The following is a 19,217-nucleotide window of genomic DNA, read 5'->3' as shown; positions in this document are numbered from 1 at the left end:
GGGGGGGAGAGAGAGAGAGAGAGAAAGAATGTGTGTGTGTGTGTGTGTGTGTATGTGTGCACGCACATATGAATGTGTATGTATGTGTGCAGGTGGGTAACCTGCCTTGTGCCTGGTTAGAGGTTTCAATATTACTATACAGCAAAATTAAAATATATTTTAAATATATAGTTTTTGCATATGAAACTCAGTAAGTTACTCTACATTACAATATAGTGACCCCACATGACTAAACAGGCAGCTAAGATTGAATCAATGATACAGAAAACTAGCATCACTATCAGTCTACCAACAGCAAAGGGAATTTTTCCTGAACTTCTACTCAATAACACTTGATAGTTATTATGAAGACTAAGATTTAGTTACAATGGCTTGGTTTTTTATTTTTTTAAACTTTTATTCAGGAAAAAGGAAGATATCCTCAAATCATAGCCATGGCTTCAATTCTAGCAACAGAGCAGATTCTGCTAAAGGTAGCCAAGGTACCAGGTGGTGCTGTTAAACTGAGTGATGGATTAAGACTACCACTCATGAAGGCCATGATGGGATTTGAAATGAGAATACAAGGAGCTGGGACAATCATCATATCATCATCATTTAACACCTCTTTTCCACATTGGCATGGGTTGGACAATTTAACAGGGGCTGGCAAGTCAGAAGACTGCATCAAGCTCTACTGTCTCTGCTTTGGCATGGTTTCCACAGCTGGATGTGCTTCCTAATGCCAACCACTTTACCAAGAGCACTGGGTGCTTTTTATGAGGCACCAGCAATAGTGAGGCTACTAAGTAACTTGAAAGACAAGACTCCTCAACTGAGGGGCTTTAGGCATCCAGTTCGACATTCTTATGGTTTCACCAATCCACTGCCCTGGATTGGAACTTTTTTTATCAACTTTGGAAGGGTGAAAAATAAAGACGACCTCAGCATGATTTGATCCTAAGATGCAAAGTGTAAGAAAAAATATTACAAGTTATTATACCTGGCACTCTAAAGATTCAGCCAATTCAATGCTAACTCAAGAAGTAAAAAAAAACATCAACAAAGAAATTTGTATCAATTACTGGCAAGCAACAGAGTGGACAGAATTAATTGTTACTTTAAATTGAGAAATTAAATTGCACTATGAAAGACTTTGCTGAAATTTAGACTATAGATTACAGTTTTAGACTAAGATAGGTTGAGAAATAAATGTTATATGAATTGTCTCAGTGATCATTTTCTGTTCTCTGCCCCACCACCCCTGCCCAATACAAATTCAATTGCATGGAGAACGGGTTGATACTCTGACACCAAACACAAATCAGAAGAAAGATCATGATGAAAGCACAAATAATGACTATATCTGTAGGTGCAATGTTATAGTTGCTGAATATAATGTGTATATATACAGTATTTTCTCATGTTTATTATAAAATACTGGTAAATATGAAGAAGCCTTATTGAATCTGAATGAATAAGCAAAAGGCTGTGACAGGTATGATAACACCATCTCTAATCAATTGGATTTTTTCAAGATGTCAGTCATCAGAATGTACCAGGTAATGATCAAAAACAGATATCTATTTGTTGGTGAAACATGTATTTATAGCTAAGCTAAACAATATTAATCAAATGTCAACTCAATGTATTGTGTTGTATGTTATTAAAACAAAAACAAGCCCTTCCCTGCAAATGATCATATCATAAAGTAAGAGTTCCTGTAGACGCCGAGGGATTTTATGTGCTTTTGATATCCTCAATCATTAAGGGCTTCTAAATCGCAATCCTAATTTCAGTCACACACACACACACATACACTTCATCATCATCATCATCTTTCAATGTTCATCTTCAATGCTGACATGAGTTGGATCTAACAGGTTGTAGGACAACATCATGTTTCCATGTCTACTTTGTCATGGCTTCTATGACAGGATGCCTTTCCTAGCAACTTGCCTGGTACCCTGTGAATGCACAGATGAAACTCTAGAGTAACAAGAGACTGACTTGGCCAAAATATAAATATTATCTATCTATCTAATATATATACATAATTCTAAGTGTGTGGATAATAATACTGTCCCAATATAAAAAATACTAAAAACTGAATTCATCATCTGTTTGATGAATCTAACATATCTTTTAATTATTATCACTTCTGTTGTAACTCTTTCTGCTCTTGAAAGCTATTCTGAATTTAACGTTAAGAAAATGATCTAACTGTATCTGTGAGTGATAAAAAAAAACAAGTGTTAGCTTGAAAATGATGGTAAGCATGTTCATATTCTGTAGCCTGAAACCTTGTAAATAATAAAATGCTGCTGTAAATGAAGAGTAGTGGGTCAGTATACAGAAACACACAAAGCAACAGAAAATAACTGGGTTTAGCAGCCAGAACAAAACATAATTATTTCATAATAGATATGATCGATATGTAATGATTAAACCCTTCCAAATCTGTACCTGTATTGAGATATTTTAATTGTGTGCATTGTGATGAAGAGGTTGGTGCTATGGCATCAAACACTAATCAGAAGAAAGACCATGATGAAAATATAATTTATGACTACAATTATAGATATAATAGTATAGCTGCTAGTTGTTGAATATAACACATGCACATATACACAGTGTTTTTTGTATTGTATAATATCGGTAAGCATGAAGAAGCGTTAATGAACCTGAATGAATAGGCAAAAGGCTGTGACAGGTATGATATCATCAAAATAGAAGATTGAAATATCTCAAAAGGTTTCATATCATTTCAGATATTACAAAATATTACAAATATTTAAAATTTTTATTTTCATTAATATAATCTTTTTTTCATATGTTATCAAGGGGACTGGCCTTGTTGAATGTATAATGAAGCTGTCGACTATTTCTGTTACAAAAGAATTAGTAAGAGAGTTAAGTGTAATGGGTAAAGAAATAATAAATTGTAACCTGCAAGAAATCTGAAATAACAACAAAAACAAAAAAAAAATAAATAAATAAAAACCCAATAAAGTTGCATTTAAAACTATGTTGAAAAGGATGTCAAAATGGTTGGGGTGAGCAGTGACAGAATTGTTTGCAACTTACTCTGGCAGGTGTATGAATAGGTGCCAATTTATCTAAATCAGTCATAGGAAATTCAATGCCTTTTCCTTTCAAGTCCTGGTACACTTTCTCCACCTCTTTCAGCTCTGCTGAACCATGGAAGGCATCTGCCCAAGTCTGGAAAAGAAAATATTGGTAAAAAAAACTGATAAGAGTCACTCACAGACTTATCCACCATCAATTTCTCTCCATAACAATAAAGAATAAAAAATAAAAAATTTAATGCTAAAATGATAACAAATAACTGCAGGCATGGCTGTGTGGTTAAAAAGCTTACTTCCCAACTATGTGACTTTGGGCTCATTCCCTCTGTATGGCACCTTAGGCAAATGTCTTATACTTTGGCTCCAGACCTATCAAAGCCTTGTGAATGGATTTAGGAGACAGAAATCGAAAGAAGCCTGTTGTATATGTATGTGAGTGTTTGTTGTTCATTTCCTGTCTTCTAGGGTGAAATATCTTGTTTGGGAATGAGTGAGAGTTGACTAAGGAAGGGCATCAAGGTGTAGAAAATCTGCCTCAACACATGCTGCCTGGACCATGCAAGCATGGAAAAGTAGATGTTAATTCATTATTGTTGTTTTTATTATTATTTGTTTTCTCACTAACTAAATCTGCTTTGAATAAGCATTCACATTTTCTACAGAATTAACTGATTGAGATATATGCAACAAAATACAAAGCTCATGTATTTTGGGTATCTTCAAACACAATAATCTATTTTACAAACAATAATGGATAAAAGCAAATATTTAAAAAAACAAAAACAATGTAGATGACTGTCTAGCCAAGTTTGAAATCAGCTGGATCTATTTTGCCCCCAATACAATATGAATTTAGAAATTTAAACACACAGTTCATTATGAAGTGATCAGAGCCATCACTTGAAAGTGAGTATGATGTGAAAGCATGTAACAGTTTTTCATTAACATCTGCCCACAACAGAACTGATATCCTAAAACTAGGGTGCTATGTAAAAAGCACTGGCACTAATGCCAAATGAAAAGCAATGGTGCTGGTGCTACATTAAAAGCACTGGTGATGGTACCATGTAAAAAGCACTGATGCCACATAAAAAGTAATGATGCTGATGTCATGTTAAAAGCACTAGTGATGGTGCCATGTAAAAAGCACTGGTGATGGTGCCACGTAAAAAGCAACCAGTACACTCTGTAAAATGGTTCACGTTAGGAAGGGCATCCAACTGTAGAAACCAAGCCAAAACAGACTATGGAACCTGTTGCAGGCTCTGGCCTTGCCAGCTCCTGTCAAACAATCCAACCCATGCCCATATGGAAAATGGATGTTAAATGATGATGATGTTTAAGGTGCTTGTGTAATTGAAGGTATTTATGCAATCATGAGCAGACATAATCATCCTCTCAGCCTTTCCACCCCATGACCCTGTTGGAATGTTGAGGAGGCAACAACTAGAGAGGAAGGGCTGTACCAGAACTAGGCTGGTGATCATTCTCAGCTAAATAGATGGGAGTAACACTTTTTTAACTCAATGATCCATTTTCTTTAATTTATATTTGGCTAGAAATAATTTTTATATTTCATTCTGCCACAAAATATGTACCAAACAGTTTGAGAGCCCCATGTGGTAACCTGAACTACTAGAAAAAACAACCAAATCACAACCAAATGATACCCCCAATGTCTTAAGAAAAAAACAAGTTGAAAACAAAAAAAACACATTATATTGAATTCCTACATAAAATATGTACCAACCATTTGGGGAGTCCCTATGTAGTCACTTGACTTGCTAGAAAGAGCAACCAAATCACAATCAGATTATACCCCAGAATCACAAGAAAAATAAAACAAAACTAAAAAAACCCAAAAGAGACATTGGATAATGTAGTTCTAGGAACTCTGAAAAACAGATGGGATGACCATGACTGGGAAGCCTTTCATCAAAAGTCTCATTCAAAGCTGACCTGGGGTTAAACAACACCAACAATCACTAGTAATAATATAACTGATTTTGAAATAAATATAGAGATAGCTTGTTATCTTTCCAAAGAGTGAAAGATAAAAGAGACCAAGTATTGGGATTGCATTCTGAACTTGGTTCTAGTGAATCTCTATTGATGCATAAATGTTATTGGAAAGCAAATTTTTAGAAAGAGTCTGCAATGGCAGTTACAAATTTCTTCCAAGTTCACACTGGCATTTCAAAGAGGTAAAACATCTAGCATAGGCACAGGTATGGCTGTGTGGTAAGAAACATGCTTTGCAACCATTTTGGATTCAATCCCATTGTATGGTACTTTGGTCAGGTGTCTTGTGCTTATATATATATATCATCATTTAATGTTCACTTTGCATGAGTGAATGAATGAGCCTGTCTGATTACCTACCTGAATAAAAGGTATGTGTAAGTTTAGTAGAGTAAATATTTATTATGTCAACATATTATGAATTTCATTATATGAATTTGTGACAGATGGTGCCCCCAAAACAGGTATTTTATAAAAAAAAAAAAAAAAAAAAAAAAAAGCAAAATATTATCAATAATTAGAATGGTGCTTGTTTACAACTACCTAAATTAATTTATTACAGATATAAATAGATAAATAAAAGTAATTGTTTTCTTTCTCAAAGCATTTATCAAAACTAATTATCCACACAGATCTGTTGCGGGACCATAGCTATTACTTGCGAGTGAGTATGACTTAGCAGTATGAATCATACACTGACTGGTTATTTTAGGTGTCTATGTAGTCATGAGCAGAAATGGACACTCACTTGCTCATTCCCACCTACTTGATTCAGCAGAACATTGACGATGTGACAGTTAGGGGGACAAAAGCCATCACTAGAACACAGCTAGAAGGACAGACAAAGAGCATCACTAGCACAACTAGAGGGACTGACAAAAGGCATCACTTGCATGCAGCTAGAGGAACAGATGTAGGGCATCACTAGCATACAGTTAGTACTCATTTACAGTTGAACAGACTGGAACAATGTGAAAAGAAGTGCCTTGTTTAAGGACACAGCATGTTGCCTTGTCCAGGAATTGAACCCACAATCTGATAATTGTCAGCCCATCACCATAACCATCATAAGGCAGGTACAATGTCAAAAACAAAATAGCAAGTAAAAATTTAAGTGCAGGCATGTGGTTCATGTTCAATCCCACTGTATATCTTGGGCATGTGTCTTCTACTAAAACCCTGAGGCAACCAATGCCTTGTGAATGAATTTTGTTGATGGAAACTGTGTGGAAGTCTGTAGTATATATAAATTTAATCTGTCACCGGGTTTAGCACTACCACCTGGTCTCTGGACACCTTGAGCACAAAAGTTCTCTTTGTTGTAAGAATTTGGTCCTGGTCTCCAGTTTCAGGAAAACTTTCTCCCTTCTCTCCTACTAGTCTTGTAGGCCCTGTAAAGGGTCACAAGCAATCCCCTCCCTTCTAACCAAAAAGAAAAAAACAAGTGATAACCTAGTTCTGTATTTCTGAACAACTGATGATATAGTTAGAGCTGTATCTACTTTACCCCACCCCCCGCCACAACACACATACACACATGTGCAGAGGTTTCAGCTAAACACATGTGTTTATATACTAAACCAAAGAGCTGATAGTTTGTATTGTCAGTACAACAACTGATGACTAAGCCACTTAAACACTCAAAGCCCTGTTCACTTATCAATGTAAACAGGCATCACCAATTTGCTAAATCATCAGTATACTGAATTTTTCTGTTTTCATGTTGTCTTTATATACTGGTGGTGTTAATGATTGATATAATAAGTATTTCTGCTATAAGCACAAGGCCTGAAATTTTGGTGGGAGGGGGCAAGTCAATTACATCAACCCCAGTGTGCAACTGGTACTTATTTCATTGACCCTGAAAGGATGAAAGGCAAAAATTGACCTCAGTGGTATTTAAACTCAAAAATGTAAAGTCCGAGGGTAAATGCTGCTAAGTATTTGTCCAATGTGCTAACAACTCAGCCAACTTGCCAGTTGCTAAACTTAGCCTCCTATTGTTCAACATAGTCCTCCAGGCAGTAACAGAGGAATTTAAGTCAAGCTGTCTCAGGGAGCTCCTCTGTGTTGATGACCTTGTTCTTATAGCTGAATCACTACCAGAACTAGAGAAGAAGTTTCAGGTGTGGAAGGAAGGTCTAGAATCAAAGGGCTGTAGAGGTAATTTAGCAAAAACCAAAGTCTTAGTAAGTAGGAAGGTAGACAAGTCACAAATTCCTTCAAGTAGATGGCCCTATTCAATATGTAGAAAAAGCATAGGTAGACATTCCATAAGATGTATCCAATGCAAGCTATGGACACATAAGAGGTGTAACAATATCAGAGGAAGGTTAACAGGGAAAATAGTCTTCGTGTATGGTAGATGTACAGATACAATAAAAACTAGAAATGTACAGAAAATAGATTCCATCAAATGCCAGTGGGATACTTAAAAGTAGTTGATAGCTTCCATAATCTAGGTGACCAAGTCAGCAGCATAGGTGGATGCTCCAAGTACATAGCTGTTAGTATAACAATAGGCTGGGCAAAGTTTAGAGAGCTCCTGTCTCTGTTGGTAAAAAAAGACATTTCCCTCAAAATGAAAAACACTGTATGATGCTTGTGTGTGAAGTCATGCTCCATGGCAGGGAAATATGGGCTGTGACTGTAGAGGACATGGGAAGGCTTCAAAGAAATGAGGCTTGAAAGAAATGAAGTTTGTATGTTTCGCTGAATGTGCAATGTCAGTGTGCATGTACAACAGAGTGTAAGTGTCTTGAGAGAAAAACTGGGCATAAGAGGCATCAGATGTGGTGTGCAAGAGAGATGACTGCACTGGTATAGTCATGTGATGCATATGGATGAGGTCAGCTGTGTAAAGAAGTGCTGATCTCTAACTGTTGAAGGAACCTTTGGAAAAGGTAGACCCAAGAAGACATAGGACAAAGTAGTGAAGCATGATCTTTGACTGTTGAGTCTCATGAAGGTGATTACAAGTGACAGAGACCTTTGGCGATATGCTGTGCTTGAGAAGACTCGTTAAGCCAAGTGAAATTGCAGTCATGGCTGTTGCCAGTGTCATGTAAATGGCACCTGTGAAATTGTAGTCATGGTGGTTGTCGGTGTCATGTAAATGGCACTTGTGCTAGTGGCACATAAAAAGCACCCATTAGGCTCTTGGAGTGGTTGGCATTAGGAAGAGCATCCAGCCATAGAAACTGTGCCAAAACAGACTGGAACCTGTTGCAGGCCTCTGGCTTACCAGTTCCAGTCAAACCATCTAATCCATACCAGCATGGAAAGTGGACATTAAATGATGACAATGATGAAATGATGACGATGCTTCCACCACTACCACCATTTTACATCTGCTTTCCACATTGGTTTTGGAGGACAGGACGTAATGTTTTGAGATCGGTTGGAGGATCATATCTTACTTGTACTTTATATTTTGGTCCAGTTTCTCTTGTTGAATGTCTTTTGTAACACTAAGCACTTAACAGAGTGCACTGGCTGCAGTTTGCCATGGTATCAGCATGAGAAGGAATATCATGTCCTCTACAAAACAAGACTAAAGAGTCATCTCAATTCTATGTTGTCTGGCTCCATTTTATATTCACACTAGTTAATGTAATAATAAAATGCACACTAGTGATATTGCCTTGTACTCTGGAAGGCAATAGGGTACCTCACCACTGTACATTGTCTAATAGAGTGGGAAGAGCTGATGCTGACTGCAGAAGATGGACTAAGGTGGGAGAGGAGAAAGAGAAACAAGCAAGAAAATGGGGAAGAGCAGAATGATCAGAAGACAATGTGGAGGGATAGTAATTACTTGTAGGGACACCATATTTTGTTATGCAACCATTATATACTACAAAGTATATTAAACGCTTCATAAGTTAATACTGTGTTCTATTGTGTTAGCAGTGCTATTAAATCACATGTTAAGATTATCTCTAGATTTTCTATAGAAATTATAGCCAGCACTGATTTGTTACGACATCTAATGTAAACAACAATGTGATCACATTGTTGTTTACATTAGACATATTTGGATACAAAATGTAAGAAAATCAGTGCTGGCTATAATTTCTATAGAAAATCTGTAGAGATGACCATAACAAGTTGGATGGAGTGAGAAATGGGAAACATGGAGTGTGAAGGAGAATGTTCTGAAGAAAAACTGAATATGTAGTTTAGTATTGATTCTGTTATAGTGAGATAGAATAGACATAACAGGGGGAGAAATGCATGTACTGAGTGAGTTTAGATAAATATGGTACTGTTGTTACTATTTTAATGTATACTTTTCCATGTTTACGTGGGTTGAATGGAATATGTTGGGACAGATTTTCTACAGCTGGATGCCCATCTTGTTGCCAACCCTCACTTGCTTTCCAAGCAAGGTAATATTTCCCCATGGCTGGATATGTTTCTTGGAATATTGGAGACAATGGATACCACCAGTATGATGCTTGTTTACAACTATCATGCTATGTCAAGAGAAGTATTTAAGAAAATATTTTTCAGCTGGTCTGCAGTGGTACAGAGGTCTACCACTGCACCAACTGTGTATGGATATTACAGAATTATTATGTTTACAACACTACAATATTATGCTTCATATATTAAAAAAAAATCTTTTGAAAGAAAATTAACTAGAGATGTTGCGGACAAAGATTTATTGCTTTAGATGGAGTGGTTTAAAGTTTTGCAGGGAAGGAGGGCAGGGTTGTGATCTTTGCAGGATCTCTGAGGCTGCTAAGATCATTGTGACTAATATCAAATACAGTTCTTGACTGGTACTTTATTTTATTGATCTCAGAGGAATGAAAGACAAAGCTGACCATAGCAGGATTTGAACTCAGAATGTAAAGAATTAATTCCCTTTTCCACATTTGTGTGGGTAAGATAAAGTTTATGAAGGCAGATTTTCTACTGCTCTTCCTGTTGCCAACAAGGTTATATTTTCTCATGATCAGACTTATTTTCACAGAAGATTGGAAATGGATGACATTGCTTGTATGACAGTGATGCTCATTTACAACTACTGCATGATGTCAAGACAAGGAGACACTAACACACTCACCCACACGCACACAATGGGATTATTTAAGTTTCTATCTACCAAATCTACTGGTCATCCCAGGGCTGTAGCAGAAGATACATGCCTAAGGTGCCACACAGTAGTACTGAACCCAAAACCATACAGTCGGTAAACAAACTTTTTAACCATGCCTGTGTTTATTAAATAATGGCTATTGTGTGAAATGTAGAAATATATGAGTGTAGTCTAAACCAGTGAAGCAATATATACACATTTTTTAACTGATGCAGAAACAGATATGATGATAGCTATCTTCCAAAGCAGCAAATTACCATCCATGAAGAAGATGAATTTAAAAAAAATAAAACAAAAAACCAAATATAGTCAAATACAACTATGGTATGTCAAATTGCAATTCTTTCTAAACTAGTGCATTAACTTAAATTTAAGGTTGCTGGCAATTTTTCTTTAACTTTATATTTCTCTTTTCCATTTTTCCTGACAGTAGAAATGTTATAAAATAAATTACTATTTACTTACTTAAAGAAAGAAAGAGTACAACAAAACAAAATAACTTGAATGTTCAGTCCTTGCAGTAATAATATACAAATATCAGCACTCCTGTCAAATAATATGAGTGTTTGCACAGAACATACTATTTACTTATTCTGCAAAGTAACAGGATGCATATTTGAAATAAGATATTGTCTCATTTCTGGTTTAATAAAGTGTGTGTGTGTGTGTGTGTGTGTTGAGGAATCGTACAACAGAAAGAAGGGCAGACCACTACAGTGGACTATGATGAGAAGTGACTCACCTGTATAAGACTTAATACCTTTTCTTGCACAACCGGAGGAGGGTCATTCTTTGGTCCAATTATTTTAATTAACTCGTGAAGAAACTCTTTATTTGCCACTTGGAGGTGAAATCTTTTACCACAGTTTTTTACACAGGTTTCCAGTAACTTAAAAAGGAATGAAGCAATCAAATAAATTAAAGAAGCTATATGAAACAGAAAGCAGTTGAAAGAGAAAAAAAAAAAAGAAAAAGGATTAGCAAATGTAAAGATTGCCAAGAGGCTTTCAGCAACAAGGTATTGACAAAAGAAGGAAATTGGTTTACATAATAAGAAAAGGATTAAATAGTTTACTCATAATGAATACAGGCTTCAGTTTACTATAAGGACCGTTAGGTAAGATTCTCAGGACTAACAGTAAAAGGTGGGGACAAATTTAGTCTTGAAACAAAGAAAATATGCCACATATGTAATAATGTTTAAATGCATAGTTACCTCATGTTGGATTTATAATTAAAAAAAAAAAACTCCCTGCAATTTCATATGTAAAATGATTGCCTTTCTGTTACATTATATCATCATCATTTGATGTCTGTTTTTCCATGCTGGCATGGGTTAGATGGTTTGACAGGAACAAATAAGCTAGACTGCATTGAGCTCCAAAATCTTCTTTGGCATGGTCTTTACAGCTGGATACCTTCCTAGGGCCAACCACTTTACAGAGTTACTGGGTGCTTTTTTTCATAATATTGACACTAATGAGGTTATTGAGTACTCACAAAATCCCTCAACTAAGTGGGTTATAGCATTGATGGATGTGAAAGTATGATATTTTCTATCATCATCACCATTCTCTTCTAACATCTGCCTTCCATGCTGACATGGGTTGGTTGGTTAAACATGATCAGACAAGTCGGAGTAATGTACTGTGCTCCAATGTCAGCTTTGCTATGGTTTCTATGGCTAAATGCCTTTATGCCTTTCCTAAAGCCAAACACTTCACAGAGAGTACAGAGTGCTATTTTTGTAGAATCAGCACTAATGAGGTTGCCATATAGCTTGCAAGAGTAAGTTTCCTTTTGACTGAGTGGGTCTACAGTAGAGAGGGTGGTGGCTTTTCATTAGGTGATGAGAGGTTAAAGTATGAATGATGGGGCAAGAACAGCTTTCTTGCTGTAGAGGAGTTACATGGCTGCTCACATTATAGTAGAGTGAGTGAGAGTAATTATGGCGGAGTAAAATACCTCCACCAAACATTAGAGGGAGAGCCATGCATCTACCTTTTCATAATTTTAGCTCCTTATATTTATATGTTGTCATTGTGGTTGCCCCAATAAAACTTCAACACTGAAGTTGCAGCAGTTGAGTAGCTTTCTACTCTAACTGAGGTGAGGTTTGAAACTATTGGTAAGAACTTGGCCATGGAAACTGTGCCTTGGATAAGTCTGGTAGAGCAATTTGTATTCCATTTGGAATGTGGCTCAGTGCTAGAAAACATTGCTCCACTGGAACTTATCTACGTTGTATAAAGTCTTTGCAGACAATACACTTGAACAAAAATCAGAGAGAGAAAGAGAGGGGGAGAAAGAAAAATGATGAATATTGTAAAGGAGAGAGAGGTAGAGAGGGTGGAAGAAAAAGAGAAAGGTTGAAAGTAAGTTGAGAGAAATTTTTTGAGAAAAAAGAGAGCAAACAAGATAAAAAAAGAAAAAGGCAGGACAACAACAAAATTCTTTGTGGCTGTTTGATTGCTGCTATTAGGGTGATTATCATAAAAGACAAAAAAAATTTATCTGCCACGAGGCTAATATAGCTTAAATTAGGATTAACACAACTATTCAAGGACAAAGTTAAAGAAACAAGGAACGACTTGTGATGTTCTTTGTTTAATTGCGACAGGATTAATAGGGTTGGGTCTAGGCTGAAATAGATTAAAATAAACAATCAACCCTTTGTTTTGTTTTATATTCTATATTTCTTCCTCTGTTTAAGCATGTGTACCTCCACAGGTTTTTCAAGCTAACCCAGAAAGTATTGGTGCTAACTTCAATTTTTACTGATTAAAAAAAAAATAAATAAATCAGCGAATCTGGAGATTTTGAATCCCTTATGAAGGATTTTTGGTCCCAGAAATACCAATCAATACCTGATCTTCTATGCTTCTTCTATAATAGCAGTATTTTTACCTTCTTTTTTTCCTCATCTATTTTACTCCATGAGAGGGCTGAAAAGTAAAATCAACCTTGGGGGATTTGGACTCTAAACTTAAGAATTAAATATTGAAGGCATTTAGCCTGATATTCAATCTCTTCTACCAATGCATTACCCTCTGTCAACATGCTACTGATGCTAAAAACATGTTAGCATTTTGCATCTGTTATGTACCACACATTAGCAAAGGCTAGATGGTCCTATTATTATTGGTTATGTTTAATTTCTTATTATTTTGTAAGAAGAGGAAAGGAAATCCATGATCTTTGTAAGCCTTCCTAGAGTGGTGGTTCTCAGAGAGAAATAAAATGCTAGAGAGAAAGCTAATAAGAGATAAATGATAAGATGAAGTTGGGACTGAAGTCCAATTATGTTGGTGTAGAGGAGAGTTAATTAGTCAACATATTGTGTCACATTTGCACATTGTTGAAAATAAAGGCAAATATTTGATGGAAGAGGGTAAGAAGAAATAAAAGCTCGTAAGTTGCAATGAACTACTATGTTGGTTGTATGACAGTCCAGCTGAAAGTAAGTTAGAAGGATATTTCGAAGTTTTGTGCCAACTGGAAATGGAGACTAATCTAAAAACTGGGAAGTAAAAGATATAAGCAGAGGTGGGCACCATTAATCGAAAAGTTAACTTTGCTAACTGTTAACCAATAAATTAAATCTTGTTAATCATTAATCCGTTAATTTTTTGAAAATGTAATGAAAGTTAACGTTAATCTGTTAATGTTAACTTTTATTGAAAAAAGACATAACTACAGTTTAATACCCTACTGACTTTGTGCCTAACTTCCAGAAAATGGATACTTTTTGATGAAACTTTCACCAAATAATTGCTTATATCCCAAAGAGTTGGGGAGAGGAGTTTCAGAAAATTCACAGGACCCAACATTTCCCCCTCATAACTTTCTGGTAAATAGGTATTTTTTAATGAAATTATATACAAATACCTTTCAAACAGAGTAGATTATGATTACAATGAAATCTGTAGGCAAAATATTTGGAAGGGGGCAGGGGAAGAGCTTCTGGAAAATGGCGTTTCAGATCAGATGGCCCATGTAAGTTGGAATTTCTCCGTTTTGACAGGTATTTTTTCCAATGTATTTCACCAAAGTCTTCAGAATGATGGGAGGCATCTTTTCATGGAAAAAAAAAGAAAAAACTTTGAAGTTTTTTTATCAACTTCATCAATTAATGGATTAATGGACTTCCGCCCAGCTCTTGATATAAGATTCTGCACTTACTAACAGAGCAGTCTCTTGATGTGTTATGCACGAGTTCAAGTCTCTGTACAATCAGGTACCAGGAACATATTTCTACTGGTACTGCCCAATGACATTATTCAAGTACAGATATCACTAGAAGTAGCAAATGGGTTATCTTCAAACCAGAGTTCTTGTTTAAATGTTAACAAGACCTTGCTAAAAGTAACAAAGTGCAAGTGAATAGTGTTAAATCAGTGAAGTGTTATGCTTATCAATGAGGCTTCTGAAGTGTTTCATAAAGAAAGCAGTACTAGAGGTTGTCTTGCAGGACTTAGAGCCACACTGAATCATGCTGGCCATTTTTTTATTTTGGAGTGACCAAGCTTCTACATTGATTGCCTTCACTTCATGACAGCTTTCATGATTCAGAATGCAAGATCCCTAGTAGTTGATTTTTTTCAAATTGCATTTAAGATACAGTAAACTACAAAGGTAATCTTTATCACTTTATCACTTCTGCACACAGTACAAAAGCCAACACAAAAATGGTTCTGAATCATTTGGTAAGCTATATAATTCTATTGGTTTTAATTTGCTTAGCTGTAAATCTGATGCTCAACAGTAACAGTGAGAGGAATGAGATGAAGACATGAATAACAGAAGAAAAATAAGAAATACTTACAATTAGAGTGTACATAACAGCTGCGTAATTCTTGCCAGCATTTTGTTGCAGCTTTTTCTTTATGGCACGTATTGCATCTTTTGGTCTGGAAAACAGAAGGGGGAAAAGTACAATTTTACAAGAAGTTCAAATATGAAACATTGCAGTTAAGAGAAGTGCTGTACATAGATTCTTCTCACCTTAATAGAAAGTAATTATTTTTCCTACATACAATTAGTTAACCCTTTTGATACTAATTTGCCCTTGGTTCTTTGATAGACATTTTCTGTAGATCATTTTAAAAAGTGATCTAAGAACTTTTTATCAAGATTTCATGCTGACTTACAATTCCAATCACCAACTTAATAATGGCAAAATTATTTTATAAAATTTTTTATTATTTTCAAAATTAATTGAAACAAAAGCAGAGTTTTTCAACAGAAATATGGTAATGAATGGGTGAAAGAGTAATTAACAAATTGCTCTGTTACTTCATTACGTCAAAGAGTTGTTAACTAAGGTATTAACGAATAACATCCTTGGTATTAATTTATAATATAAATAAATCCCCCACCCCAAAAAAAACAAAGCAAAAACAAAACTGTACTGATAAAAAATGCGCACAATAACTACTAAGGTACCTACATAACCGGATGCTTTTAACATCTTAGCAACGATCTCTAATGGGTCTGTAGCTTTCCTGATTTTATCTCCTTAACCACCTGACAGGTAGATATGAAACTGGATAGGTGAAATAACAGTTGATTCTTTTTTATCTTTTACAATTCCATTTTCAAACACCTTGCAATGATGCTGTTTTAATTGCAACAGAGAGGGTGCACTTAATTAGTTTCTTGTTCTATGTTTGTGTAATCATAAAGATTATGGTTTGAGAGTAAAAAGTAACTCATCATCGTTGTTTTAACATCCTCTCTTCCAAGGATTAGACAAAACCCATTGAGGTAGATTTTCTATAGCTGGATGCCCATCCTGTCACCAACTCTCATTTGTTTCTAAATAAGATAATATTTCTCTTGGTCCTTCAAATAACAAATATGTTAATTGGCTGAACGTTTTCCATAGTACAGTAATACCTCACTTTACGAGGACCTGCTTTATGAGACCCCGGTGGATTCTCAGTGCCAGGCATAGCAGCAGTTTACCTCGCTTGCAATATTTAGAAAATACAGTGTCATACAATCACTGATTTCGTAACTAGGAAACTAGTCCGTTAGAAAATCTGTTTGAGATTGAAGCAGTATACAAACCAAAAAATATTGCTTAAAGCCACTTTAATGTGGCTATCCTCTAAGAGACAATGATACTGATATTTAACCCCAGGATGGTATCTCCTCCAGCTGGTTTATTCAGTGTGCTTCTTGCACCCATTATTTATTGCAAGCAGGGGATACTTTGTTTTTGCATTTGGCTTGCAAGATTCTTGATATGAACTTGTGTATTTGTGGTATCTCAGAAGGGTTACTATAACAATAATAAATATACACACTAGTACTACTTCACTTCCTTTATTATTAGTCATTTCATTAACATTTAACCCAATTAATCAATCAACTGTTTGATTATTTGTTCAGTTAATCAATCAATCAGCTAGGTTTGTTACAGTCCTTTCACTGTCACTCACAACCTCATCAATGATATGCCTTCTCTACTCCAGGCTTGCTTCAGGTCTGTCTGCCTATTTCCTAGTTCCAAGTTCCTGTTTATACTGACAGATTTTCTATTGTTTATTTGTTTCGGTCATTAGACTGTGTCTATGCTGGGGCACTGCCTTGAACAAACCAACCTTAGCACTTATATTTTAAGAATGGTACTTATTCTATCAGTCTCTTTAGCTGAACTGCTAAGTTACAGGGATGTAAACAAACCAACACTGGTTGTCAAGCAATGGTGTAGGACAAGTACAAACACAAAGAAATGCATGTCTGTCTGTCTGTCTATGATTAGCTTTGGTCTTACACTTAATCCACTTACAGCTTTGGCTGACCCAGAAACTTGTTCAAGGTGCTGCACAGTAGGACTGAACCCAGAATCATGTGGTTGGGAAACAAATATCTTACCACACTATCATGCCAGTGAGTGAAATAATGAAGCTGATGCATTCTTTTATGAAGGAAAGCTGTTGGGTAATTATTCTGATCTTGAGACAGTAGAAAATGTTTTTCAGCATTTTGCTAGCTTGGCTAGAGCTTAGAATATTTTGTTGTTATATTTGGTTTGCAAGATTCTTGATGTGAATTTATGTGTTACCCAATACTGCTAAGTGGAGTGGAATAACATTATTTATTTAAAACTGAGTCTCCATGAGTTGCTATTTGGAGGTTTTTTTTTAGTTTTTCTAGTCCTCAGGTGATTAACTATATGTGCGTATGTACATAAGTATGTATTGATCAGTTGATAATGCAGACAATCTAGGTTGACCTTATTGGTTTACATAGAGGAAAGTGACAAATGAGTGGGAGGAGAGGAAGAAGAGCAGAAACAGAGTGAGAGAGAGAATAAGATCTGATGAAATCATTTGTCTTCTCTTTGCTTCTGGAAGAGAAGATAAATGGAAAAGAAAAAGAAAATAAAAGAGAGGGAGAGAGGGGAGTGGAGATGGAGAAAGAGTAACAGGGGGGGAAAAAGAGATATTTAAAATCACTATTAAAGAAAAGAAAAAAGAAAAAAGGTCAAAAGGTCACTTAGACTTAGATTCTACTGACCTAAGAGCTTTTATAAAAGATAGTTGTGTTTAATGAGATGTAAAGAACTCTTAGTGTATTCATATATTTTATGGTCTCTGTTTTTGGCTTGTTTGGTATTGAATATGTAAAATAGTGTCTTGAGATACAATGCATACACATAAAATGTTGTGTGTGTGTGTGCGTTTGTGCACACAAGTCAGAAAATCAAAATACTCTTTTATCTTTTACTCATTTCAGTCATTGGACTGCAGCCATGCTAGGGCACTGCATCAAAGGGTGTTAATCAGACAAATCAACCCTAGTATTTTGGGGGTTTTTTTTCAAGTCCAGTACTTATTCTATCACTCTTTTCTGGCAAACCATTAAGTTACAGAGATGTAAATAAACTAACGCCAATTATCAAGTGGTATGAAGGGATGAAGATACACACAGAAATTTCTTTCTCTTTCTCCCCCCCCCCACACAACTAGCTTCCATTCAGTATCCTTCTACCAAATTTACTCACAATACATTTGTCAACCTGGAGCTATAATAGAAGACACTTGCCGAAGGTGCCACGCAGTGGGACTGAACCTAACACCAAGTGGTTGGTTACAAAGCAAGCTTCTTAACTAGAAAGTCAGAAAAAAATACTAGTTTCAAATTTTGGTACAAGGCCAGCAATTTCGGAGGAAGCAGGTAAATTGATTATATTGAGCTTAGTGCTCAACTGGTACTTAATTTATTGACCCTGAAAGGATGGAAGGCAAATTTACCCAGTGACATTTGAATGTAAAGTCGGAAGAAATGGCACTAAGCATTTTGCCCAGCATTGGTAATAATTCTACCGGCTCACAGCCTTAAGCCAGAAAAAAAAACATTAGTTACAAATTTTGGCACAAGGCCAGCAATTTTAGGGGAGGGGTAATTAGATTACATCAACCTCAGTACTCAGCTGGTACTTATTTTATCAACTCTGAAAGAGGAAAGGCAAAGTTTACCTTGGTGGAATTTGATCTCAAGCCAGAGCAAATATTAAAATTCAAAACAGTTATTATTGCTGTGATGCACAGTAGATGCGCACTATTACTACATTTCATTTTGTGAGCAATCTCATAATTTCTAGAATGATTATTGTAGACTTACAAGTTGAAGAAAATGGACAAAGATATAGGCACAAGTGTGGCTGTGTGGTAAGAAGTTTGCTTCCGGTGAACAGAGGTGGATGTGGGTCAGCTGTGCTCCGCCCAATTAATGAAAACAAAGAACATTTGAAGAACTCGCCAGGGTAAGTCGGTTTTGTTGCTCAGCTGAGCAATAATTTGTTGTGTATTTTTTTCAGCAGGTTTTTGTTCAGCATTGCGACATTTTCGCTTGCCTTTGGCGGGTTTTTTGTGTTTGTTCGTTTACGAACAAAATTGTATGTTCACCCTCTATGGTGGGCAGGTTCGCTTCTGCCATAGAGTGAAAATTTTTGCTTGGCTTTTTAGCCAGGAAAACAAAAAAAGACTTTGTGTTCACATTTGTGAACG

General features: G+C 35.9%; 1 protein-coding gene across 3 annotated transcripts in view; it reads right to left on the bottom strand.

The window, feature by feature from the left end:
- The window catches only part of LOC106869232 (target of Myb1 membrane trafficking protein), a 152,423-nt gene that overhangs the window by 59,991 nt on the left and 73,215 nt on the right, over positions 1 to 19,217 (bottom strand). For all 3 annotated transcript variants that reach the window (XM_014914881.2, XM_014914882.2, XM_014914883.2), the window contains exons 3-5: positions 15,023 to 15,107; positions 10,940 to 11,086; positions 3,067 to 3,201 (exon numbers count right to left, since the gene is read on the bottom strand). In XM_014914881.2, coding sequence (XP_014770367.1) covers positions 3,067 to 3,201; positions 10,940 to 11,086; positions 15,023 to 15,107 — 367 coding nt within the window. The remainder of the gene's footprint in view (positions 1 to 3,066; positions 3,202 to 10,939; positions 11,087 to 15,022; positions 15,108 to 19,217) is intronic.

Source organism: Octopus bimaculoides, chromosome 2 (genome assembly GCF_001194135.2).
Source record: "Octopus bimaculoides isolate UCB-OBI-ISO-001 chromosome 2, ASM119413v2, whole genome shotgun sequence".
In the NCBI taxonomy this organism is placed as follows: Eukaryota; Metazoa; Mollusca; class Cephalopoda; order Octopoda; family Octopodidae; genus Octopus; species Octopus bimaculoides.
This window is presented reverse-complemented; position numbering and strand designations above follow the sequence as displayed.